This window comes from Pelodiscus sinensis, chromosome 20, assembly GCF_052426305.1.
Source record: "Pelodiscus sinensis isolate ZL-2025 chromosome 20, ASM5242630v1, whole genome shotgun sequence".
Classification (NCBI taxonomy): Eukaryota; Metazoa; Chordata; order Testudines; family Trionychidae; genus Pelodiscus; species Pelodiscus sinensis.
Window position 1 is genome coordinate 19,455,612 of NC_143071.1, and position 26,182 is coordinate 19,481,793.

At 42.4% G+C, this 26,182-nt stretch overlaps 3 protein-coding genes and 1 long non-coding RNA gene across 9 annotated transcripts in view; 2 read left to right on the top strand and 2 right to left on the bottom strand.

Annotated features, from left to right (window-relative positions):
- The window catches only part of LOC102446731 (uncharacterized), a 36,692-nt gene extending 17,675 nt beyond the window's left edge, over positions 1-19,017 (top strand). Inside the window, exons 13-16 of one of the 2 annotated variants that reach the window (XM_025178110.3) lie at positions 3,905-3,964; positions 4,307-4,389; positions 4,750-4,844; positions 18,895-19,017. In XM_025178110.3, the coding sequence (XP_025033895.1) occupies positions 3,905-3,964; positions 4,307-4,389; positions 4,750-4,844; positions 18,895-18,986 (330 nt within the window). In that variant the 3' untranslated portion in view covers positions 18,987-19,017. Of the gene's footprint in view, positions 1-3,904; positions 3,965-4,306; positions 4,390-4,749; positions 4,845-6,559; positions 12,009-18,894 lie in introns of those variants that run through there. The other variant, XM_025178111.3, reaches the window with a different exon arrangement.
- On the bottom strand, positions 7,910-9,130 carry H3-3B (H3.3 histone B). The gene is made up of 3 exons (XM_075903651.2): positions 8,997-9,130; positions 8,732-8,885; positions 7,910-8,611 (listed from the first exon to the last, which is right to left on the bottom strand). The coding sequence occupies exons 1-3, from the start codon at positions 9,122-9,124 to the stop codon at positions 8,483-8,485; spliced, it is 411 nt and encodes a 136-aa protein (XP_075759766.1). The 5' UTR covers positions 9,125-9,130; the 3' UTR covers positions 7,910-8,482.
- Positions 12,130-22,718, bottom strand: LOC102446174 (uncharacterized). 2 transcript variants are annotated; one of them, XR_012896808.2, is made up of 4 exons: positions 22,580-22,718; positions 19,644-19,736; positions 17,582-17,639; positions 12,130-14,029 (listed from the first exon to the last, which is right to left on the bottom strand). It is a non-coding gene; the product is annotated as an uncharacterized LOC102446174 (long non-coding RNA). The 2 variants fall into 2 exon arrangements; XR_003086829.3 differs by having other exon boundaries at positions 12,130-15,383.
- A 40-nt stretch (positions 22,719-22,758) lies between these two features.
- Positions 22,759-26,182, top strand: part of UNK (unk zinc finger) — an 88,567-nt gene continuing 85,143 nt past the window's right edge. For all 4 annotated transcript variants that reach the window (XM_075903649.2, XM_075903647.2, XM_075903648.2 and 1 more), the window contains exon 1: positions 22,759-22,994. In XM_075903649.2, coding sequence (XP_075759764.1) covers positions 22,897-22,994 — 98 coding nt within the window. In that variant the 5' untranslated portion in view covers positions 22,759-22,896. The remainder of the gene's footprint in view (positions 22,995-26,182) is intronic.

Sequence of the window (26,182 nt, forward strand, 5' to 3'; positions counted from 1 at the left end):
CGGACTTTAATGGACAATCCAGACAGTGGACGACCTGAAAGACGCATGGTAATTATCGCCCATTAGCTCTGACAATTTAACATCAACATAGCTGCCCTGGCAGAAATGTATAGATCAGGAGGACAGCTAAGAGAAGAAGGCAGAGGGTACACCTTTTTCTAGAAAGAAACCCCAAAGGAAGAAAAACGAATTCATGGAGTAGGATTTGCCATCAAGAACGAACTGACAAAGATCCTATCTGAAGTCCCTGTCAGCATTAATGAGTGCCTCATGACTCTCCGCTTGAAGCCTGCCAAAAACCAACAGGCAACTGTCATGAGTGCTCACGCACCAACTTTAGATGCCGAAAATGCTGTGAAGGAGAAGTTTTACATCTAATTGGACACCTAGATTATGTCATTGTCTGCTCTCGGGATCAGCACGATGTCCTACTCACACGTGCAGTGACTAGCGCTGATGACTGCCGGACCGATCACTGCCTCATCTGATCCATGATGGTGATTAGGATTGTCACCAAATGGAGAACTCAGAAGAAACTGATCCAATGAAAGCTCAATGTACAAGGCTTGAAGGACCCCACCAGACGAAGTCCCTTCCAGATAGCGCTCCAAAGGAAGCTGCCGACAGAACACTCCTCTGAAGATGTGGAAGAACACTGGTGTCAATTGAAAAATGCCATAATTGGAGCTTGTGGAGAAACCATTGGCTACCAGTCCAGTAAGCATCAGGACTAGTTTGAACGTATCATTGAGGTAAAAAGGAAAGCCTTCAGGGCCTGGCAAAGTGACATCAACTGCACAAAGAAGAGAGAAGCACATGCCAAGGTCAAGGAAGATGTCCAGTGCAAAATAAGGACTCTGAAAAATCAATGGTGGACTGAGAAGGCATGAGAGCTCCAACATCTTGCAGAAATCAAAAGAGGTTTTTTTCAATGCCACCAAAGCTGTTTATGGACTGAGAATACCATGGAATTAATCCTGAGATCAAAGAATGGTACTGAACTCTTGAAAGACAGTGAAGCCATTGCTTCTCGCAGGAGGGAGCACTTTTACGAGCTCCAGAACTGCCCCTCCACCGTAGTCCCAGAATTCCTTGACTGAATCCCTCAGCAACTACCGAGGGACGATCTTGCAGTACTTCCTACCCTGAATGAGGTCCAAGCTGCCATCAAGTGATGAAGAGCAACAAGGCAACTGGACTAGGCGGAATCCCTGCTGAAGTCTTCAAAGAAGGCAGGTCAGAGCTCCACAAACAATTCTATTTCTTGAGTCTCAAGATCTGGAATAGGGAGTAGATACCACAAGAGTTCAGAGACACACTGATCGTTAGTCTCCTCAAGAAGGGTGACAAATCGGACTGTGGAAACTATTGCGGCATCTCCCTCCTGGCAATGGCAGGGAAAATCTAAGCTCAAATACTTGCAAATCGACTCCTGCCATTTTCAGAAGAAATTATCCCAGAATCCCAGTGTGGCTTCTGACCATTCTGAGGAATAGTGGGACATGATCTTCACTGCTTGGGAATTGCAAGAAAAATGTCGCCTTATACATGAGTTTCATTGATCTGACCAAGGTGTTCAATTCAATCAATTGTAGCGCCCTGTGGACCATCCTCTCAAAGATCGGATGCCCCAAAAAATTCATCAGCATCCTGAGGCTGCTTCATGACAATATGACTGCCACAGTGCGGAGTAACAACGGATCTCGAAGCAAGCCCTTTGAGGTCAAAATGGAAGTCAAATAAGGCTGCATAATTGTCCCATCACTGTTCTGCATCTTCATTGCCATGACCCTCCATCTCATTGATGGCAAGCTTCCAGATGGCGTGAAGATTGTCTATAGAACTAATGAGAAGCTTTTTAACCTCCGGAGACTGAAAGCCAAAAGCAAGACCTCCACGACTTTGATCATGTAGCTCCAGTACACGGATGACAATATGGTCGCTGCTCCTTCTCCCGTAGCTCTTCAGACCATCTTAAGTGCCTTCGCTGAAGCGTACGAGAATCTCGGCCTCATGCTGAACATCAAAAAGACCAAGGTGCTCCATCAGCCCTCGCCGACAGGACAATCTCATGTACCATCAAAGTCAACAGAGAACTGATGGAAAATGTGGAGCATTTCCCATATCTTGGAATTCTCTGCCAAATTCAACATTGATGCAGAAATCCAGCATTGCCTAAGCTGCACAAACTCTACTTTTCCCCACCTGAGACGAAGGGTCTTTGAGAACCTGGACATCAGTGCCACGACAAAGCTCCTTGTGTGTCACCTGAAGGAACTTGAACAATATCATCAACGCTGCCTCAGGAGAATCCTAAATATCCCTTGAGAGGACAGGTGCACAAACACTGGTTTCCTGGAAGAGTCATTGACGCTATCATCATCTACCAACAACTTTGCTGGACTGGTTATGTGGTCCGGATGCCTGATCAGTGCCTCCCAAAACAGAGTCTGATTTCTGAGATGAAGGAAGGACAGAGGAGCGTTGGGGGGCAGCGGAAGCAATTTAAGGACATGTTAAAGGCAAACATGAGAGTGCGTCATCAGTGTCGACACGTGGGAGAACCTTGCCCAGGACCGTCCCCAATGGAGAGCGGAAATCCATGAGGGGGTGGTGCAATTTGAGAGGTCCCATCACAGCACAAACAAAGAGAGGCTGAGGAGAAAAGAGCGGCAAAAACTGCCCCGCGTCCCTCCAATAGCCACCAGAGTCGGGCTGGTTAGCCATCTACAGATCCACAAATAGGGGTGTGACAGGAACACGTCCTACTCATTACTGAGTGACCACTGAGAGAGAGAGAGAGTTACAATGGAGGAGCCCAATTCTGCCACCCTCATGCCAGCTGAGTCAAACCAGACTCAGAGTAGGCACAGTGCACGCCTCCAAGTTGATCAGCAAATTCTGGGAAGACAAGACTGGTCATTTCTAATCAGATTTAAGGACACTAAAGGAGAACCCTTTAAAAATGTCAGGCCTCCTTTAGACCTCTTAAAGAAGGAAAATAAAGGCACAGACCAGGCATTGTTTTCTCTCTTCAGGTCACTTTCAAGGTTCTTGTCCTGTATCCTCTCCTGCCTTTTTTATATAGACTCCATAGGGAGGGATTTTGTTGTTTGTCTGGCATACTAACCAGCTGTAAAGTGCGGTGTCCACCCTGTGATGCTATAGAAATGCTGAGGATTAATTTTATGGTTAAGTTGGCTGAGCGGGCATAGAACAGATGGGTATTGGTTTGGAGAGTGTGTGTGTGTGGAGGGGGACAGCAAGGGGGGGTGATGTGGCTGGCAAAAGCTGAGGAACATAGGCTAAATGAGAATCATATCCAGCTGTGTTTACAATTACTCTTTAGTCATTCAAGCTTGGTGGTTTTATACTATGAATGTGGGCAGATTAATATTGGCATTTAAGTTGGCAGAGCTAGGATTTTGAAGTTGTCACTAAGGATGTTAAGGAACGGGTATTTTGCTAATCGTATAGTTGATACAATTTGTATCGATTACACCAATTAGTTGATAAGGGGAGGCTCGCTCCGGAACTGCCGCACCTCTGCATTTTAAAGGTAGGTGGCACTGTGAAGATGGTGCTGGACTGAACCAGCTTTTAAGCCGGCTTCCCCAGCACTGGCTCCTGTTCCCCTCCTCTCCTCCCAAGCCACCACTACCAGAGGCTAACCAAAGATTATCACCATGGTTATTTTCATTCATGACCACACTGAATTTGAACCAAAGTCTGAAGAGCTGAAAACTAAATTCGTTAATTCGCTGCACCAACCATTTGTTGTGATCTGTGGATTTTGTCACTAGTGGGAGAAGGCTTCCCAAAAAACTATGCTTCATAAGATTTACATCACTCTTGTTACCTTTCTCTAAAACAAATCTAAAAAGTTGTTTGTTTGTTTATTCAGGAAGTTTTATTTGATGTGAAAGAAACTGAAGTCCTCATACAAGAGAGAATCTCTTCCAAGGTGAGAGATATGTTCGAGTTTAGTTGAAGCATTCCCACATGTTGGTGTTTAAATACCCTGATTTGTGTCCTCTCACTTTCCTTAGCATAGTTTTACATTTGTGTTTTTAGCTTGTAGAATGTGCACTGAGCTTGGGGTGTACACTGATATAAGAACGAGAAAACTATTTTGTGTCATATGCATAGTGGCCGCAGCTCTGACTTCATTTTACATGGAAAAGAATTTCCCTTTGCAACAATCCATTTAATATCAAACAGTAGGTTCAGTGAACAAACACTGAAATTGAATCCTAAACTGTCAGCTTTGTTGCTAACCCAATCTCTCTCTTGACTTACACTGTAGGTTCTGATGCAATACCCCTATCCAGAGGTCTCCTGTGTGGGTCGCCGTCTGGACAGCAACAATCTTTTTGCCTTCTGTGTTGCGTAAGTGTTGATTGTGGGACAAACCTAGTTCAGAGGCCCTGTATTTGGGATCATGAATTTATCCATTACATTTTTTTAAAAAAGTTTTGAAAGATCTGTAGGTTGGATTTGGCATGCTTTCCCTCATGTGCCACAGTCAATAAATGGAAAAAGGGGGCTATGAGCAGTGGGTCCAATATGCGTGCCATCACTGTTCATGTACCTGGACCACTAGCCTTGCTGTTACTTTATGTGGAACAGGGACAGACACATCAGATGTGGAGAGGAGATGCTTTTATGGTACTTCCTGTACCCCATTTTAACCCCCTTTATGAATTACTGGATTTATTTTTGTCTATTGATAAGAATTTTTTTATTCAGGGTTTCACCGGGGACCCCAGAACACAGTACCTTTGACTGTCTGGTGTTTGAATCAAATTCTGAGACAGAATGTGAAGAAATTATCAAGAGAATTGGTAAGCAAACATCTTACAGTTTTAGATATAAATTAGAGTAAAAAGATGGCAATTCTTTGTGTCCCACCACATCCTGCTACATGCAAGTACTGCCTTTCTCTTTGTGTTATCACATGTAGGTAAAAAAGAAATGCTATATGATCTTTTAAAGCAGGTATGGGGAACCTCAGGCCTCCTGGATCCAGCCCAAGGCTCAAGGTTCCCCCAACATTGGGCAGCCCCCTTGCCGCCCTACCATGGGGCTGGAGCACACAAAATCTACTAGCCTGGGACCTCCTAGGCCTGGTGTGTAATGGGAATGTGGGGTGTGTCTTTCTCCTTCAGAGGCAACATCAGTGAAGGTTTTTTTGCTTCTCACTTGTGCATTTTTCTGTAAGTGGCCCCCACCCCAAAAAGGTTCCCCACCCCATTTTAAAGCTTGTGCTTAAATGCCACTGAAGTTGATAACTTACATTAGAACACTTTAATGCTTTCCTGGATTAGGGCCTGAGCTTGAAGTAATTCTTCTCTGGAAAATGCTCAGTTAAAAACTGCCCCAATCACAAGATATAATGAGCTGCCATCCACGTGTGAAGTTTGGTGTTCTGGAAACTGTCCCTGGTGAGAACAGGTGAACTGAAAACATAAGGCATGGGGGAAAAAATGTAAACTACAAGTAACACACAAGTAACAATTTGCAACGTGTAGGTAAAATGAAACATTTTAATGCGACTTCTAAAGAAAATTCTGATGATTCTGTAATACTGTAGTTAAATTATTTGCCACATATCCAGCTGGCTTGGGTATTTCTACCAGATGCTACCTATGTTGCAGTATATCTCCATTCAGTAAATGGCATTGGTATTTGTAGCAGAGGGCTAATATTTAAAGATACTTTTCCAAGTAGTGTACTGAATTGAGCTGTAGAAAGTTACATAGCCTGCATGCCTTAGGTTTTATTTACCCAGATATCTACAGGTAGAAAAGACACAACAAAAAATGCAGCAATGAGTCTCAGAGCCCTGGTCAACTTATTTGAGCTTGCAGCATGGGGATAGAAATAGCTGTGTAGACATTTAGACTGGAGCAGACACTGGGCAAGAGTCTTGAAGTCTGGGGCTCTAGACTGAACATTTACACTATTTTTAGCTCAAGTCAGTTCAGCAGAGCTCTGAGATCCACTGCTGCAGGGTTTGTATGTTTGGTGGGTTTTTTTTGGAGGGGGGGGGGGGGGCTGTGTAGCAACTCTAGGTACTTATTAGCATCTGAACATCTCATGATGCCAGTGAGATTGGGCAGTGCATTTATTGCCCATTTTATAATGGGGAAGCTGAAGCAGAGACTCAGCAACTTGCTCAAGGTCAACACAGTCTGTGCTAGAGCAGAACCTGGATTTACTAAATCCTAGTACCCTAACCATCCTTCATAATAAAATTAATGTGCAATATCCAGTTTGCCTTATAAGGTACTTTCAAGTGATTTACATCATAATTTGATGCCTTTATTAGAATCTTTGTATTTGTAGAATCCTGCTGTACTGACATTTATTTTGATGCTGTAAAGTAGCCAAGATTTGGGGAAGAGGAAAGATGTTTTACATAATTATAAAGTGGTTGTTGCTATAACAGTCCTAAACTAATCATTCTGTACAGAGGAAAGAAAAACAGAGGGTGCTGGTACCACCCTCAAAATTTGAATATGCATGAATAACTGGTAATGAGTACTTGTTCCCTCAGCTGCTGGATTTAAACACACTGAATGGTTTGTCTGATGAGAAGGGGGATTTGATGGCTCTAGCGCTCTGAGCATCCTCCAGGCACTCCAGTGACCCACATTTGGAGCCCTGGTGACACTTTTCAGCTGTTGAGACCTTGACAACGGATTAAGAGGCTGTCCACCTGTAATATGAACTGAATTTTAGGATTTGATTTTTGAACTATTAAACTCTACAAGGAAGTATTTCAAATACATCCAGTTCTAAACTATTTAGTCTGAAAACCACTGCTTACTTTACTGCCCCGTCTCTCCATCAAACTTTTTTCTAAAAGAAGTTTCCCATGGAGAGTTTCACTAAGAGAGCTTTCAAATTTGTGGAATAAAACAAGATGGGAATAATTTAGCTGTTCCCAGTGTAAATTTTTCCATACCTGAGTAGTAGTAGTATTGATGCAAACACCTAACAGATTAACAAAAAGCCCTCCCTCCCTAACAGCTCAGAAAGGACAAAGTAATCCATCACTAGAGTTACAGAAAAGCTGTTAAGAGTAGTGTGGGAGTGGGGTTAATTGAGCCTGCAGCTATTTTATGAGCAAGACTTTTCTTGCTTCTGCATGGAAGAAGTAGTTCAAGAGAATTTTTTTCCAAGAAAAAAAACTAAAACATTAAGAGTGAAACAAGAAGTTGAGACAAGGGGGATTTTATTCCATCTTGAACTTTCTCCATTTAACTCAAGTTACAGCTATGAGTAAGTTTAAAATTTTCAAAAGCACCTAAAACTTCATGGACTATCAACTAAGGGCCTCCCAAATTAGACACCTCACTGTTCCAACTGATCTCCTGCTTAAAAGTGCCAAGGAAGACATTTGGATAGTGATTTCAGAAGGGAAGGGAGTTAAGACCATGCTTTTCTAGACCACCAATAGCCTAATGGTCATAGCTTAGTCATTAAGTCAAACTGTTAAAGCCCTTTACTACAACCTGTTTAAAAAGATGTGCTTTGATTTTGGGGAAGGGAGATTAGTGTAGATCAATGATTCTTGAAGGTGAGTATCTCAAGCCTCTCACTCTCCTCCATAAAAAAAATTGCTACTGTGATTTAAGGAACCAGAACCAAGCCCTGCGCCTGCCATTCTAGACAATACCAACTACTGCTTAAACACAACCTTCACAAAGTAGCCCAAAAGACAAAAAGCTCATATTTTCCCTGATTCAGCTCACTGATCATACAAGATATTAAGCTAGAGTAAGAACATTTCTAAGTAATATCCTACAACTATTAGGGACAGAGACTTAAACTCACTCCTTCAGAACACTTTATCCAGCTTACTATTTAATTCCATGGACACCAAATGACAGGACACCTCACATGTGAATGTAAAACATTTAATTTAAAAATGTTGACACTACAATATATAAAATAGCTATTATAAATGCACATAGTGTATTCTATAGCTGCCAGGTTTACGTTTTTAGGAAACTGTAAGTTACACTGTGGTTAAGACTTGTAGTTTCACCCTCTGTAAGTCCACATTCTATCACAGTGATGTATGGTCAGACTTAACAGCCCCAATTGTTAAACACTTGGATCAAGTCATAACCAGTTTTATTGCAAAAGGACCCTGTACACATTTATATCAATTCTAGTACCTTACAATTTTAGCTACCCAACAAGTCATTAACATACAGAAACATGCATGAGAAGCAAGAAAGATCACCCATCCCTTCTGCATATTAGCAACTTGTCACTCTTGAGCAACAAGGCTCACATCACTGAGGTTTATGTGAACAGTCACTTTTAGCATTCATCCTGAGTGAAAGATGGAATGACTTAAGTACAAATGCAACATATTATAAACAATTTCTTACAAAAAAAAGTCACAAATTAAAACCAAAGTATTTTACAGAATTTACTACAAAACACCATAAAAACCAGCTTTCACTTAAGCTCTCTCCCCCCGTATCCTGCGAGCCAGCTGGATGTCTTTGGGCATGATGGTGACTCTCTTGGCATGGATGGCACACAGATTTGTGTCTTCAAACAGACCCACCAGATATGCTTCACTTGCCTCCTGTTTTAAAAAGAGAGGCAAGAAAAGTGTTACCAGCCTTCAGAAAGCAACACGTGCTTCCCCCAGCTACCTAAGTTATAAAAGCAGCAGTTGAACCACTTGTATGTAGTAGTACAATACCTGCAGTGCACCAATAGCTGCACTCTGGAACCTCAAGTCTGTTTTGAAGTCTTGGGCAATTTCCCTTACCAACCTCTGGAAGGGAAGCTTACGGATCAACAGCTCTGTAGACTTCTGATAACGACGAATCTCACGAAGGGCCACAGTACCAGGCCTAGAAGGAACAAGAAGATTTCAGTCCACATGGCTATCAAAACAGATGCAAATCTCAACTTACAATATACTCTCCAAACTTGTCAGTACATCTACCAGGTTCTTTCCTTACCTGTAACGATGTGGTTTCTTGACTCCACCAGTAGAGGGAGCGCTTTTTCGAGCTGCTTTAGTAGCCAGCTGTTTACGTGGAGCTTTGCCACCAGTGGATTTACGCGCAGTCTGCTTTGTACGGGCCATCTTCTCTCACTTACCTAGAACTGAAACAGGCAGGTGTGACACAGGAAGATCCCTACCGCATTGACTGAGCTTTCTCCCTTCCTCCGTACATCCCACCCTCCATGCGTTTTGGGCACCCCAGCATGACGACACCAGGCTCCTCCAGGGGCACAGCTTCCCACGCAGAGGCGGGGGCCTCGCGCTGCCAGCCTCAGGCAGCAGATGTCCGTGGGCTGCCTTCCCTCCCCCGCGCGGCAGGCAGGCAGCCAGCGGGCTCCCCTGGGAGGGGGAGGAGGAGTCACCGCTCCCCCACCCCCGCTCCGCAGCGTGGCCCTTCTTGGCGGGAGGGGTGAGTCACGGTCGCCTCCTCTGCCTGCGGCCGGCCGGCGAATCCCAGGCGCTGCGAGGCCGGCTGCTGTCGCGAAGCAGAGACCGCAGGCGGGCCCATCAGAGCAGGCCGGGGTTGCGCTTCCTCGGCGAAGTCGGCCGGGCACGGACCGGCCCAAATCCCGTCCGACGTCAATAGGGGCTGCGCTCAGCAGCCGGTCGGCACATCCGATTGTCCCCAGAGGGGCCGATCGCTCTCCGGCGCGGGACAGCCACTCACCGCTTGCCGAAAAATCCGCCGGATGCCGCTGCTATAATCCGCTCTACGAACGAACCACAACCAAACCAAGGATCCCCCTCACTATGCCCTCCCCGCTCCGGGGACCCACCTTTTATAGTGGGGGACGGCATGCTGCGTGATGACTTCATAATACCTGGAAGCGGCGCACCTTCCCATTGGCTGGAGCTTCCGCCGGCGCCGTGCCGTCACAGGACACAAAGGCGGTGCTCCATTTCCTCAGCGCTGATTGGATGCAAACCTGACCGCCTATTGGTTGTTAAAGTAACACGCCGATTGGTTACTGTGAAACAGGAACGAGCCAATGAGAATTATTTGTGAATTTGTTGTTCTGATTGGATGAAATGGAACATGCTTTGGATCCTACCCTTTGTTGCAAAGCTCCACAATAGAAAGGCAATAGGAAAGCAGCGTGCGTGAATGTCCTAAGCGCAGCTGGGAGGACAGCTGGGGGACAGGGAGCTAGATAGAACCATGCTGGTAGTGGCAGTAGGCTTTATTAATGTCTGCATATTCGCTCCTATAATCCCTCAATATATTTTAATCAAAGTACATTTCATTTTTACTTTTAAATAATAATACCAAATTAATTTAATTTTCTAAAACCTCATTCAGCTAGAAAATACGAATTAATGTTTATTTTCTATAATGTATTGTAACATTTGAAATCTGTGACAAACTCAGGGATATTTTTGAATCAAAATATTTTAATTCCACTGAAATACAATGTAATTTGTTTTTTAAAGATAGAGCAGGGAATATTATAAATACTTGGCTGAAAAATAAGGATGGCTCTTTCTAAGTGGGGACAGTCTGAGTGGATAAATTCATTAAAATACATTTAGTATCGCAACATCCAGATGTGGCCTTTACAACACATTTCATACATCAAGGCCTTGATCTTACTTACATACATCTGGCATAAAGTTAAATAATTGGGCCTCCTGCAGTTCACTGCAGGATCAGGGCCTTGTGTGCCAGTGATTTGCATACACAACACATTGTCAGGAATTGTAAAAAATCTTAATTTCATAAATAAAACTATTAACATTTTCTACAGCAGCTTTTTATACAACAGATACATGCTGAAAAATACGAGTTAAATAATTTACAGTATTTATTCATCTCTGTAACATGGATGCTCACTGTATCTGAAATCATGCAAATAAAAGAATTATTATATAACTATAGTAGTAATACAGCTATATACAAGAAGAAACTATTCTAATTCTAGAAACACATTTGGACAACTATAAGCATATGAGCAGTCCTCCTCAAGTCATGAGATGCACTCCAGAGCCCTACAGTGGGACTGAGATCCTCTCTGTCCCACAGGATCTGCTATCATAATAATGGGAATGGATAAAATGCACTTTGCTGAGAGCAGAATAGGTTGTAAAACAAAAACACAAAAACTTGTGGGAAATCACTTTAAAACTTTTAATACTTGAAGCTGAGTGATAGAGATTTGCTCTCTATCATAACAGAGGTTAAAGTATTTTTACATTGTGTAAGCAAGATGTGTTTTATTCTTTTAGGGTGCATCTGCATCACAGAGCTTAACTCAAAATAAGCTACGTCAATTGCATACCTTATTTCGAAATATCTTATTTCAAAATTGGGAGTATCTACACAACACTTATTTCGAAATAGAGCACTCTTCCTCCGACTTCCCTTACTTCTGGTATAATGAGAGTTACAGGAGTAGGAGTAAAAAGTTCTCCAGCTTGACAGTATTTCAAAATAACTGCCTACTGTGTAGACGCAGACTAAGTTATTTCAAAATAATGTTCTTTATTTCAAAATAATGTAGTTGTGTAGATGTACCCCTAGTAAACTTGGAGGAATCTAGCTCTCTTGTGGGATTTGCAGGACCTAAAGTTTTTGTGGGTGGGAGCAAGATAAAAAAAATGTAAGACAAAAACCTAGGAGCAGAAGGAAGTGGATATTTTGGGGCAGGTCAGGAGCAGAATTTAAAAAACAGTCCCACACAGAACTCTAGTACAATCTTGACCCTATTGGAGTCAATACAAGTTTGATCATTGACTTCAGCTGGACCAGGAATTCATTGGTGAAAGTCTTCATATGCTTAAAATTAAGCTTATTTATAAATTAGCAAGACTGAGGTCTATGCACCTGTTAGTCTCAGAGGGGCACCCATATTGATCTGTAACTTTAAAAACAATGAGTAATCCTGTGAAATCCTTAGAGACTAAAATATATATAGTATCATGAACTTTTGTAGGCAAAATCCACTTCTTCAGAAGAGCTTAAATGGAGTGTGTGTGTGGGGGGGGGGGGGAATCCTCACAATTTATAACAGAAAAAGAAGGGAGAGGGGAAAAAAAGTACCTGTCAATTATAGTGCTGGTGCTAATGAGGCTAATCAAGTGGGCTGGAAGTATCCCACTTAGCTTTTCATGTCAACTAGGTGTTGAATGTAAGGAAAGCAGGTTTTATAATGGGCCATCCAGTTCAAATCTTTGTTCAAGCCCCAGGAAGTGTCAAATTTGCATATGAAGGTAAATTCTGCATTCTCTCTCTCTGTAGTTGGTTTGTGAAATTCCTTTGAAGAATGGCTACATTTAAATCCATTAATGAGTGCCCAGGCAGGTGAAAATGTTCCTCTAAAGGTTTCTGTGTGTTACCATTTCTAATATCTGATTTGTGTCCATTAATCCAACAAAAAATTATTAGGCGTTTGGAACGGGCCCCATATGAAGAGAGATTAAAGATTTGGACTTTTCATCTTAGAAAAGAGGAGACTAAGGGGGGATATGATAGAAGTCTATGAAATCCTGACCGGTATGGAAAAAATGAATAAGGAAAAGTTATTTACTTATTCCCATAATATGAGAACTAGGGATCACCAAATGAAATAGGCAGCAGGTTTAAAACAAACAAAAGGAAATTTTCCTTCACTCAGCGCAGAGTCAATCTGTGGAACTCCTTGCCAGAGGATGTGGTGAAGGCTAGGACTTTCACAGGTTTCAAAAAAGAGCTAGATAGATACATGGAGGTTAGGTCCATCAATGGCTATTAGCCAGGATGGGTAGGAATGGTGTCCCTAGCCTCTATTTTGTCTGGAAATGGGTGACAAGGGAGGGATCATGTGAGGATTACCTGTTGTGTTCCCTCCCTCTGCGGCATCTAGTATTGGCCATTGTCAGTAGACAGGATACTGGGCTAGATGGACCTTTGGTCTGACCCAGTATGGCCATGCTTATATTCATATCCTTTGTTCAGTTTGGCCAATATACATAGCAGAGGGGCATTGCTGGCACTTGATGGCATATATCACATTAGAGGATGTGCAATTGTATGAGCCTCTGATGTGGTGGTTTATGTGGTTAGGTCCTGTGATGGTGTCACTTATATAGATGTGTGGACAAAGTTGACAACAGGGTTTATTGCAGGGGTAGGTTCCTGGGTCAGGGTGTCTGAGGTGTGGTGTGGCTCCTGCAAAGAATTTGCTTCAGATTAGGGGGTTGTCTGTAGGCAAGATCTGGCCTGTCTCCCAAGGCCTGAGATTATGAGGGATTATTTTCCACGATAGGTTGTAGATGGTGAATGATGTGCTGGAGGGGTTTAAATTGGGGGCTGTAGGTGAGGACTAGTGATTTTCTGTTATTTTCTTTGTTGGGCCTGTTTCGAGAAGCAGATTCCTGAGTATTTGTCTGGCTCTGTCAATCTGTTTCATCACTTTTCCAGGCGGGTATTTAAGTTTTAAGAATGCCTGATAAAGATCTTGTAGGTGTTTGTCTCGGTCTGTGGGATTGGAGCAAATCCAGTTGTATCTCAGGGCCTGGCTCTAAATAATTGATCATGTGATGTATCCCGGATAGAAGCTAGAGACATGTAAGTAAGAACAACAGTCAGCAGGTTTCCGGTATAGGGGGGTGGTAATGTGTCCATAATTTAATTGCACTATAGTGTCAAGGAAGTTGATCTCTTGTGTGGACTCGTCCAGCTAAGGTTAGTGGTGGGGTGGAAGTTGCTGAAATCCCTGTGGAATTCTTCAAGGGTTTCCTTCCAATGGGTTCATATGATGAAGTTGTTGTCAGTGTAATGTAAGAAGAGGAAGGGTATGACGGGACAAAAGCCGAGGAAACATTGTTCGAGGTCAGCCATAAAAATGTTGGCATATTGTGTGGACATGCAGGTGATCATAGCTGTGCCACTGACTTGAAGGTAGCACCTCCATTTCTTACTGATGCAAAATTCCTTATCGACTTTATATAGCACTATCTTCAACTTCATGTCATCCAAACATTAACAAATGTATCAACGTATTTACAAAACTGCAGAGGAAGAAAAAACCCAAAATATGAACACATCATAACTGGGAAAAATTCTGTGAAGTTCACAAAACAATCAGTAATATGTAATTCTTCACCAGTGCCACATTTCAAAAAATTCAATTTTCTTCTTGTTAACAGCATTAACATACATATATCTCTATGGAGAAAGTTAGGCTTTTTACCAGTTGCACCTTTGTAAATTTCAAGATGCCATGTTTTTTCCACACTTTCTTAAGTAAAGCCCTAGCTGAGTGAGCCATCCTTAGTTTTTTTTCAGATTTCTTTGCAACAGCCACTTTGGTTGAATATATATGATTCCAGATAACTCAATTAATCTACTGCTTCTACAGTTGGTCTGTTAATTGTGATATCTGTTTGCATCCTGTTTGGTCTGTTGTATCTACATAAGTGCAATTTGATTTGTTGCATTCAGGTATAGTATATATTCATCACAAAACTGTTTTTACAGACCAGCATTTGTTGCATTGCATCAGTGGTTGTAGCAAATACAGTTGTCATCAGCATATGTGAGTTTAGTTAAAAGGTGACCAGCAATGGAAATCCCAGATCTTTCTTCCACTTTGTAAAAATCTCATAATAAATTCTGCATATATGTTAAAGAGGCGTGGGGACAAAATACACTCATCTCTCACCCTGCCCAGGGGAAAACCACTTCTGGCTTTTCACACTACTGTCTGTTGATGGTGGTAGAGACTTGCAATTAGTTTAGTCAGATTGTCTGGACTCCGCAAGCTTGATAGTATCCTACAAAGAATGTCATATCAGATTTGATAGTCAATGAGTCATATGGTCAGTGGGTGATTGTACTTTCTTCATTTTTCAGTGATGTGATGGATATTTAGAAATTGGTCAAGTGTGCCTCAGCTTTTTCTGAAATTAGTTTATGGTGCTAGTTCCACCACTATACTTTTCATGCAAATCATTGTGGAAAGGATAGGGGAGAGTCATTATAGGCAGGAACAACCAGTAAGATGGATGGATAGTGTGTAGATTGCTGGAAGGTCCACTGCTGAATACTTCACATTAACAAAGTATCATTCAGGCTACAGAAATTCTTCAGTGATGTCACCAACAGTCAGAAATTAATTTATGTGTTTAGTTAGTATATAAGATTGTATCTGTTTAGAAATGTAACTAAGTGAAACTATTTCATTGCATTTTAAACAACTGATAGACTAAATCTGCAATCCTTACTTCAATGGGAATTTAAATAGGACAAACAAGATGCTTCACACGAACTATGGCAATGTTTTCAAATGTACTGTACATAGGGCATAAACTGAACATTGAAAACTACCTGCTTATTATTGATCCTTGATCACATCTGTATGTCCTGCAAATTGAAATAAAGAATTATATATCCAAATAGCTATTGCACCAGTTTTTGCACCTTCCGAAAAGTTCCTATGGCCACACAGAACTATCAAGGATCACAATAGAGAGGAGTGACAAAGTTCTGCGGTTTGACAGATAAGTCAGTATTGTGATACCTGAAGCTTCAGTTTCTTCAGTGAGGATTGACTGAGGAAATAGGGAGGAATGAGCTAATCAGTTGGGGAGGCAGGGTGAGTTAAATAATTAATTGGTCCATCAGCTAAAATATTGATAAAAGGCAGGAATGATTTTTTTGGGTGGGAGGATAGGGCTAGCTGTGCCCAGATTGAAGGAGATCCCAAAGAAAAGAACTCTCTTGTTTTCCCAGGGTCCTGATGAAGGTTCAAAAGGATGCATCTACACTGCAACACTATTTTGAAATAACTAGCACTATTCCAAAATAACTTAGTCCATGTCTACACAGCAGGCAGTTATTTTTAAATAGTGTCAAAATACTGTAAAGCTGGAGGACTTCTTACTACAATTCCTGTAACCCTCATTGTATGAGGAGTAAGGGAAGTTGGAGGAACAGTGCTCTATTTCGAAATAAGTGCTCTGTGGACACTCCCTATTTTGAAATAAGCTATTTTGAAATAAGATATGCAATTGACATAACTCAAAATAAATTATGCAAATTGAGCTAAGCCCTGCAGTGTAGATACACCCATAGGGATAAGGACTATTGTGCTGCACTATACTGATGGTGGTGGTGGGGACTTGAACACATTATTCAGAGTGAGCATTAAAAGAGTCTGAGCAATTCTTGGGTCAGCCGAGGATCAGAGGAGGGCATCTCACTCTCATCTTTGAGGCCATCCTGCAAAAGGAACAGGCCAGCTTACACTGGGACAAAGTTGCTGCAATCAGGTCCTTACCATTATTAATCATATTGAGGCTGGCTTCCAGTGGAATCTAAAAACCAGAACAACACTGGTACATTTATCTATTGAGTACAATGCAATGATGATGATTTCGGTTGTGGCTCAAGGCATGAAGGATCATCTAATGTCACAGCACTGTGTGAGTCCTGGCCACAATACAACAACTGTAGATTCTATAGTAATAGAAATGTAGCCATGCTAGTCTGGTGTAGCTGAAGCAAAATACAGGACTATGTAGCACTTTAAAGACTAACAAGATGGTTTATTAGATGATGAGCTTTCGTGGGCCAGACCCACTTGATCTGAGGAAGTGGGTCTGGCCCACGAAAGCTCATCATCTAATAAACCATCTTGTTAGTCTTTAAAGTGCTACATAGTCCTGTATTTTGCTGTAGATTCTATGTTCTCTTGAATGGGCAGATGAACAAAGCCAATACCCTTAATAGTGGTCTATTATGTTGAGTCCTTCATTATTCAACATCTACATTAGTGACGTATGCTGAGAACGCTCTTGCAGTACAAGCCAAAGATCTCAGCACCAATGGTGACGTCCTCAGTGCCAACCTCAGGATAATGGCAGAATACTTTCATTACTGAAAGCTCTGCCCTACTGCCCCAAAACCTTGGTAAGTCTTTCATCTAAGCAATAAAGCTGCCTAGGAATGTCACCTTTCATTGTGAATGAGTCCAAAATTAGCTCAATCCAATGTACTTGGGTATAACTATGAACAGAAGGTTGACTTTTAAGTTTCATCTAGTAAAGACATACAAAAAGATAAAAGGAAGAACTAGCCATGTCCAAAAACCATGGGATAAAACATAGGGTGCTGATGCATACACCTTTCAAATAGCAAAGTTAGCATTGATGAACTTGAGTACTGAATATTGTGCAACAGGCAGGGTGGGCCGCTTAAGTACCAAAGCTCATGAAGGGCCAAAACTTAATATAATGATAAGAATTATGATTGGAACAATAAAATCAAACCCATTTGATGATGTTACTCTGGGACATCTACCCTCACTCAAGTTCCTGGAGAGACACATGCAGTTTGCAAGTACAATTCAACTGTGGCCACCCTGCATTTACCAATTCATGAAGACCTCCAGAACCTATTGTAAACATGCCTGAAATCTCACAAGCCTTTTTAAGATTTGCCTAAAGCCCTTAAAGCATCCTCTTTCAATTCTGAGGCATACTGGAAAGAATTCTGTGATAATGGTAATGTCTCAAAGCAGATTGACAACCAGACAAAAGAACTTTCAGTCTTCAGCTTACCTCAGAAACAGTAGTTCACGATGCAGCATTTCAGATCACATGACAGATGCTATCATCTCTGACACAGGTGGAAGATGAGAGAGAGAACATAGTCACAAAACTACTAATCACATTGTAAACCAGTATCTGCTTCAATCATTTGTTGAGTACTCTCATATCATTACACCAAGCCACTTCCAAAGCTACCCCACCAGCCCACTAATGTAAGTTTGGTTAGCTGAACATTGCAAATCACTTTTCTTGCCATATGCAATAAGAAGTTCTGCACAGATGTGGGTTATACACTAATTCAGTTAGATTTGTACTAATATGATGTGACAGGATCCATCACATGCTGCAGGATAGGGATTGCTGTGGTTTACATACATATATCCTCTCCGCCTCTCTTTAATTTTCCTGTTCTTTGGGATTTGCATATATAGAAGTTACTTTTTATGAAAGCAAAATAATAATCTATAGATAAAATTTATTTTGCATTCATTTATATAAGGGTGATCTTTTTGTGCTTCCAACAAAGAAGGGAGGTTAAGTAACCAAAACTTTGGAACAGAGAGCTATTTCCACTATATTCCATCCACAAGTGTTGTAGGAGGAGCCCATTTTAATTTGACTCATTGGGTGTTTAGAGACTATGAAGATGCTAACCTTCCAGAAACTCTAGAGGCTGCGTCTAGATTGACATGATATTCCGGAAATGCTTTTAACGGAAAAGTTTTCCGTTAAAAGCATTTTTGGAACAGAGTGTCTAGATTGGCACGGACACTTTTCCGCAAAAGCACTTTCTGCAGAAAAGCATCCGTGCCAATCTAGACGCGCTTTTCCGCAAAAAAGCCCTGATCACCATTTTCACGATTGGGGCTTTTTTGCGGAAAACAAATCTGAGCTGTCTTCACTGGCTCTTTTGCGCAAAAGCTTTGCACAAAAGGGACTTTTGCCTGAACGGGAGCAGAATAGTTTTTCCGCAAGAAGCACTGATTTCTTACAGTAGGAAGTCAGTGCTTTTGCAGAAATTCAAGCAACCAGTGTAGACAGCTGGCAAGTTTTTCCAGAAAAGCGGCTGATTTTCCGGAAAAACTGGCCAGTCTAGACACAGCCTAGAAGATCAAACACACTGTGATGACAAGTGAAAAAAATCCTTTGCATATTTTTTTCCTGGATGGTACACCATTAACACTGCAGATAAATCAGTGGTTAGTGTTAATTAAAAAGAGTTGATATGTCCTGATTCTGGATTTTTTTCTGTGACTCTATAATGATGATTGCCTAAGCCTCTAATTATATAAATACTTTTATAGCTTTTTGTTCTGGTTTAGGACTCAAGAGGAGCTATCCAGCGATTAGAAGGCACATATGCAAAATTCCAACAGTACATGTAGCTGCTCAGACACACATAAATAAAACATGAAGTGCTGACAAAGCAAATTTACCAGGTAAAACCCAACTTGTCTTTGTTGCCTTTCATTCTGAGTATATGTTGGGTTTTCCTTACTGGAGGAGGGAAGAGAACTATCAGAGGAAACCCAGAGTGTGTCACGATTAACTGATCTAGAAAAAGTCAGTCTGTTTGGTTTAAGACAATGATTTTCAAATGAGGGTATGTGGAACCACTTCTGATGGTCTAGAGAGCTGGCTATTCACATGGTGCTGATTATTCCTTGTGTGCAGCTGCTAAATTCCTTTACAACACTGATACAAAAGATTAAATGTTCACCTAATATTATTTTGTAAACAAATGTTGTAGCTACCACAGGATTCAATGCAACCACAAATGGAAAGGTAGCTCTGCTAAAGTAGACAATAGCATGAAAAGTTTGGAGATCCCCTTAGTGTCACAGCATGTTAATCTTCAGTGGAGGTGTGTGTATATAAATAACATTATGATTTGTTATTATTTGATAATCAACATTTCTTCCTTCTCCAGGCTCACTGCTTACTGTGATTTATTTATTTATTTGGTCTTGTCTATATTTAAAATTTGTATCACTTTAGGCAGCTATACTGATATAGTTAAAGTAATAAAACACCTTCAAGTGTAGACACAGTTATACTATAAGATACTTACACATTTCATTTTATTCCTGTAAATATAGGATGAGCCCTTACACTGCATCAGCATAACTGTGTCCACACTAGGCACTGTAGCAGTATATCTATCCTGGTAAAAAAAAGAAAAAAAAATTACACTCCTAAGGCCAAGTTTAAAAACCACAGTTAAGTCAACTCAACTGCATCAGTTAGGGGTGTGAAAAATCTGCACCCGAGCACCTAGTTAAATCATCCTACCTCCGGTGTAGACAGTTTTCGATCAAAAGGAGAATTTCTGACTCTTGGGGAGGTCTGTAGTGGGTGATTATGCTAAAAGTTTAAAGTGTACACATTACCTTACCAAAATAGTTATACTAATACAAAAACTGTGTGTGGATGAGGTCTGAATGTTTAATAACATTGTTTAATCTGTGCCAGGTGGCCAAGTTAAAATAAAAGGTGTCCCCTCATTATAAATCCTTGTGCTCTTTCCATCTCTTCCCCAACTCTAATATATCCCAGTGGGATTGATAATTATATGTTGATCCTGAGATATCAAAATTCAACATACAACGGATAACATCATCATCCCAAGGAAGAAGATAATTTACATGTGGAAAAACTCTGCAAAGTTCCTGAGGTAATGGTCCTTTGGGAGAGGTTCACCTTCCATTGGAAGGCATGAAAGGTGTGCACAATCACACGATTACCCAGCATTGATACAGAATCTGGGGTTACCTATAAAGAGAGAGCTTCTTCATGCAATCCTCAATGTCAGGAGTGGGCAGTAACACAGCAGCAGTTCACCAGGGTTATCCCCTGGCAGGCCATCGCCGGTATATTTACCTGAACAGCCACAAATACCAGCAATTGCTGCCCCTTTTGGCTGTCAATCACCATTATTGACCATTGGGAGCAGCAGGAAGCAGCACAGTCCAAGACACCGCTTCTGGGAGATCCCATTGGCCGGGAACAGCAATCCATGGCCAACAGGACCTGTGATTGCCAGGACCTGCAGCTGTACAGGTAAATATAGAGATAGGGGACTACTAGGAACTAATCCTGGCAAAACCAAATCTGACCTATGGGCCGGTATTTGCCTACCCCTGCTCTATATTCTCTTAAAATTGAGTGTACTGTTATTTATTCACTATTATTGGATTTTTCTGCCTTGTGAGTTAAGGCAAGAAGCACAGAGAAGGGAACAATACTAAAGAATCAACTTCTGCAGGACATTCTGCTGGTGTCTGCCTTTTGTTTTTAAAATAGTGGAGGGGGGAAAAATTAAGTTGCATAAATAAAATAACTCCCTTATCCTCGATACCTACTAATCCAGGATTTTCACAAAAGCAACATATCCTAAAACACATAGGCTGTGTCTACACTGGCCACTTATTCCGGAAAATCAGCCACTTTTCCGGAATAACTTGCCAGCTGTCTACACTGGCCCCTTGAATTTCCGGAAAAGCACTGACGATCTACTGTAAAATCATCAGTGCTTTTCCGGAAAAACTATGCTGCTCCTGTTCGGGCAAAAGTCCTTTTCCGGAAAACTGTTCCGGAAAAGGGCCAGTGTAGACAGCACAGATTTCTTTTCCGCAAAAAAGCCCTGATCATGAAAATGACGATTGGGGCTTTTTTGCGGAAAAGCGCGTCTACATTGGCACGGACGCTTTTCTGGAAAAAGTGCTTTTCCGGAAAAGCATCCTGCCAATGTAGATGCGCTTTTTCCGGAAATACTTATAACGGAAAACTGTTCCGTTTTAAGCATTTCCAGAAAAGGGTGCCAGTGTAGACATAGCCATACTAAACGCAAAAGACCCCACCGTTCCCCTGTTGCTTTCTCTCTTAATTTACTGTAGGATAAAAGAGTCAACTGTTTCCAGGATAATATTTAAGGACCAAGTTTGTCTCTGTTTTGAAAAAATCAGATTACAGTATATTATGGCAATGGCATATCTTCTCATATCCTATTTTAACCATAATGAGACATCATTCTATTTTTGCATCATTTAGATGGATGTCTATTTCAAAATATTTTTCATTTTTTATTTATTTAAATATTTATAGCAGTGGGAAATCAGTGGGGTAAATTAAAACAAATTGTTAGCATCACATTTGAAAAATAAACTCCATTAATTTCCCAAGAAGCCTTTTCTTACTTTGTCTGTCTATACATTTTTATTCTCAATGAAAATGTTTTTGCTAGTTGGTGTGGTGGGGGTGCATACAGTAGGGAGGTCAGCTTGTAGACAACTACGCAATTAACCAATAATTTTAGGCTTATTGGTTAATTCTGTAGACTACACGCATCACCAGCCCCCCCCCCCCCTTTGCTGCCTCTGTATGAGAGGCAGCAAAGGTGAGGAAGATGGAAGCAGATATGCACGAGGAGCCAAAGCCGAATCTCTACGGGTGACAGCTCCATGCACCCATCTGCTCTCCCTTGCTGTCTCCTACAGAGGTTGGGAGGAGATAGGGGAGGCTGGGGCAGAGCAGCCTCTGCCCGCAGCGAGACTGGATCCACAACAGCAGCCCCTATCTGCGGGGTAGGGGTGGGAGGGGAATCCAAGCTCCCCACACAGAAGCTGCTCCAATATGGAGCAGAGGCAGCCGCACTGGAGGGCAGACAGAGCTGGTTTGCACTGAGAGCTGTTTTTTATACCGGCTCCCTATGCAGACAGTCTCCCGCCTGCCACTCTATGCTGCTGCCTCTGGCAGGAGCCTCCCCGGGAGTAGACTGGCTGCTGGCCCTACGCCCAGGGACTATCAACTAGTCGTGTAACTGATACCTCATGCAGTTATACAACTATTCAATTACACGCTCACATCCCTAGCATACAGTCAAGTCAACATTTACCAGTGGTGTTTCAACCAACTCTCTCTTGTCTGAGCTGTGGTTACTGGTCTGGCTCGCACACAGTACTTCCAAGTCCCCAATGAGCCTTATGTACTAACAGGTCTTTCCCCTACCTCAGGGAAGTGAACTAGGCTTTCCAGAACAGCTAAACTGCAATTTCCATCAGGCCCCGCGCTGAAGAAAATCCGGGGCAATGGCTGCATAGTGTCCGTGGGAGTTGTAGTTCTACAGGCCGGAAGCCCTGCCAAGCTGTCCCCGGTTGGTGGAGTTTGCACGAGCGCCCGGACTACAAGTCCCATCGTGCTTTGCGCACCGGGGCGATAATGGCGGCGGCGGCGCCTGCGCATTGCGGTCGCCGTGCGGACCGCGCAGAGTGAATAATAAAGTCTCCTCGGTGGTAGCGGCGGCGGAGGGAGCGGAAGGCAGGAGCATGTCGAAGGGCCCGGTGGTGAGCGGTCCTCCTGCGGCCGGGCCGGCGGCCCCCGCCAGCGCGCTGCAGGCGCAGCCCGAGAAACCGCAGCACTACACGTACGTAGCGGGAACACCCGCCGCCGCTGCCCTCCGCCCGGCGCCCGCCCGCGCGCCACACACGCCTGACGTCAGCGGGCAGCGTGCGGCACGCGCACACGGAGACCAACCACCCGCCCTGCACCGGCTGGAACCGGCCGCGGCCGGCGCGGGCCGGTAGGATCCCGCCTTAGGGGAGGGGGCGGGGCAGGGACTTAGTGATTCACCTTCCCCCCACGCGCACGCACACACACACACACACACACACTGACCATGATGCACTGTGGCCTCCGCTCTCCCCCTCACCAGCGCTCCCCCGGAGTACCTGGGGGGGGCGTCTCCCCCCCTTTATGTCAGGGTGTATTGCCCCTGAATGGGCCTGGCTCCTTGCCATATAGTGGGGATGTTGTGGAAGAGTGTGTCACCCTCAGCAGGAGGGTGGGGCACCCCCGTTTTGTGTCTGCTTGCCCTCAAGCTTTTCTTGGCTGGATGCACCCCCAACTGGAATACCTTGCTGTCCTGTCCCCCTGTCAGGAGAATGTGTTGGCCTCAGGGCCAGCCCTTTGCTCCCTCCCATCTTTGGTGTGGGTGGCTGCTGTGTTGAGCATGTCTATGTGTTTTGCCCCATCTGCCCTGGGAATGCATTTATGACAAATAATACTTGGATGGGTTACATGCCCATCTGACAGAGACATGCCCCTAGGGAAGGTCATACATTCTCATGGACTTGTGAAGGTGTGGTCACCTTGGGTTTTCTCACACACACCCATGAGGAAAACATTTAGGAGAGTCTGGGCTCCCATCTTCATCAGAGAGCTATCATTTACATCTCTCTGGAAATATAGGAAGGCCATCTACGTACACATGGGGAATTCCTCACTAGAGCATACCTAGCTTGCATGCTTTGAAGGAACTATCACTCCAATGTTTTGCACGTACACATATGGGAAATATCACTAGTGTGTCACAGCCCCACCCACATGTGGCATATATTACACAAGTGTTTCCTTCTCAAGGAGCTATTGCAGAGCATGTTACTCTTTCACCTTCCCCCAGTGCTCCCATTACACTGAATCATGACTCCTCCATGAAAGAAATAGTGTGGGTGTGTGTTGCATCCCTCATTAGAGTTGTTTTTTCACAAGGGAATTTATTCATTAGAGTTTGTTGTCCAGTGCTCCTGGCCAGTGGTGTCACTCTTGGTGGCTGAAGTATTCAGGTTGGACACAGTGTCAATAAAGTTAATTTTTCTTTTTTAAATAAGAAGAAGATGGAAGGATTGAAAGTGTCGGGAACATTATGGTGAGGGGTTGGTTGGTGATGGGGTTAGAAATAATTCGCAGTTCTTTCACCTCCTCTAAAAATATTAAACTGAATTTGTGCCCTGTGAAGAAAAAAATCCCTGAATTTTGTCTCCCTTCTCCTTAAGGTGTGTTGGCCCCTAGAAGGAAAAATCAGTTGAACAAATTACCCATATCATAATGTATGTCATTACTTCAGAGTGTGGTCTATATTTTTTTCTTAAAGCTAATGATGGACTTTTTCTTGCTAGAAAATATTTTACAGTTCTAAAGCTCCTTTCATCCAGTGGGCCTAAAGTGTTTTACAAGCATTGAATCACACAACACTCATGCCTGTTACAGGGCAGTAAATTTAGGCATACCAGGGTTAAATGATCTACCTGCAACAAATCACAAAGTTAGTCTATAGCAGATCTGGGAATAGAATTTAGGAGTCATAATTTACAGTCCCTTCCAATAACCACTAATCTAAATTTCTCAACTGTCATCTGCAGGACACTTACTAGTGTTTTGCAGAGAGATGCTTGGTCATATTGTGCTGGTACTTCATATTACCAATCACTTCAGCAGATGTAGAGTTTAAATATTTGAATCTGTTACAAATGAGGAGACTCTATTTTAGCTCTCTCTATTAGGACCATTGCTACAAAGGTGGAGGAGAGGAAATAAGCTGTCCTTGGGACGAGTCACCAGTGGGAGTGAAGCTATCAGTTATGAGTGGTAGCAATGTCCACATGAAAAAGAAATCAGGTTATATTGATGGTTCTGTCTTATGTATCATGGGAGAAGCAGACCATGAGGTTCTTGGGTATACCCACAAAAGTAGGGGAAAAGGGAACCAAGCAGCAAGAAATCACGCGCAGTGGAGGAGAAACCAGGCAACAGGATAATTGGAGGGAAAAGGAGAAGGGGACTAATGGTATAGAGGATAGGGGAAGGGAAACAAAATAAAGCAAAATTAGCATGATTAACTTTTTTTTCAGAGGACAAAAACACTTGCATGAACTAAAATACTTCTGTATATCTGTGAAAGCAATTGCTGTAGTTGCCACAAGAATGTTGAGGTGACCTGCATGTTTACAGGATGGGAACGAAGGTGTGTATGAAACTCTCTCTTAAGATGAGATCCCTTTTCTATGAAGAAGTTTGAAAAGCACATCACTTCCTAAACATTTTCTCTAATATATGGAAAAAAACCTATTTTGGTAGGTTTTTTGTTGTGTGAACATACTATAAAATTAAAATCTCTAATTGTATTCTTTCTGTTCTTTTTGTTTTTGTTTCAGTAAAAGGATGTTAAAGTCACAAATTGTAAATTCAAATAGAATTATCCACATCCTGTCTATCCTCTGGAAATACGGGCGACATTGAGAATCCGTCTTAAATAATTTTGGTTGTGTTTATTAGGAATGTTCTGATTTTCCTATTGCTATTGCCAACAGTTGAGAAAATACCAATATGTGTGTAATTTATTTTGAACTGTGGTTTTATATCTGGACTGGAGGTTCTTTTTATTTGCTCTAGAACAACAGCAGAGGGAAACATCAAACATGTTTTTCCTCTGGGATTTTTTTTTAATTTAAATCTCTTTATTTTAGAAATACATGTTGAACCTCTCTAGTCCGGTACTCTCTGGTCCGACAACATCTGTGGTCTGGTATGATTTTATTTAGCTGGATGTTCACTTATCATGGGTATGGCAGAGTTTCTTGCGATCCCGTAAAGTTTGTTTACAGCCACCAGTCCTGGCTCTCAGTGTTTCGTGCTGTAATTTAGCACTGATTTACCCCTAAATGTCTTCTAAGAGCCCAGTAAGCAATGGAAGTGTTAGCAATGCTGCTACATAATATTGACTTCCGTGGTCTGGCAAATTCTCTGGTCTGATACTGCTCAGGTCCCAGGAGTGCC

What these genes read in the sequence shown, in the direction of transcription:
- H3-3B (XM_075903651.2), bottom strand. Translation starts at nt 9,124, where the DNA reads ATGGCCCGTACAAAGCAGACTGCGCGTAAATCCACTGGTGGCAAAGCT. An exon ending in AAGAAACCACATCGTTACAG is followed by an intron (nt 8,886 to 8,996) that starts GTAAGGAAAGAA and finishes TGTTCCTTCTAG; the next exon opens with GCCTGGTACTGTGGCCCTTC. An exon ending in CAGCTATTGGTGCACTGCAG is followed by an intron (nt 8,612 to 8,731) that starts GTATTGTACTAC and finishes TTTTTAAAACAG; the next exon opens with GAGGCAAGTGAAGCATATCT.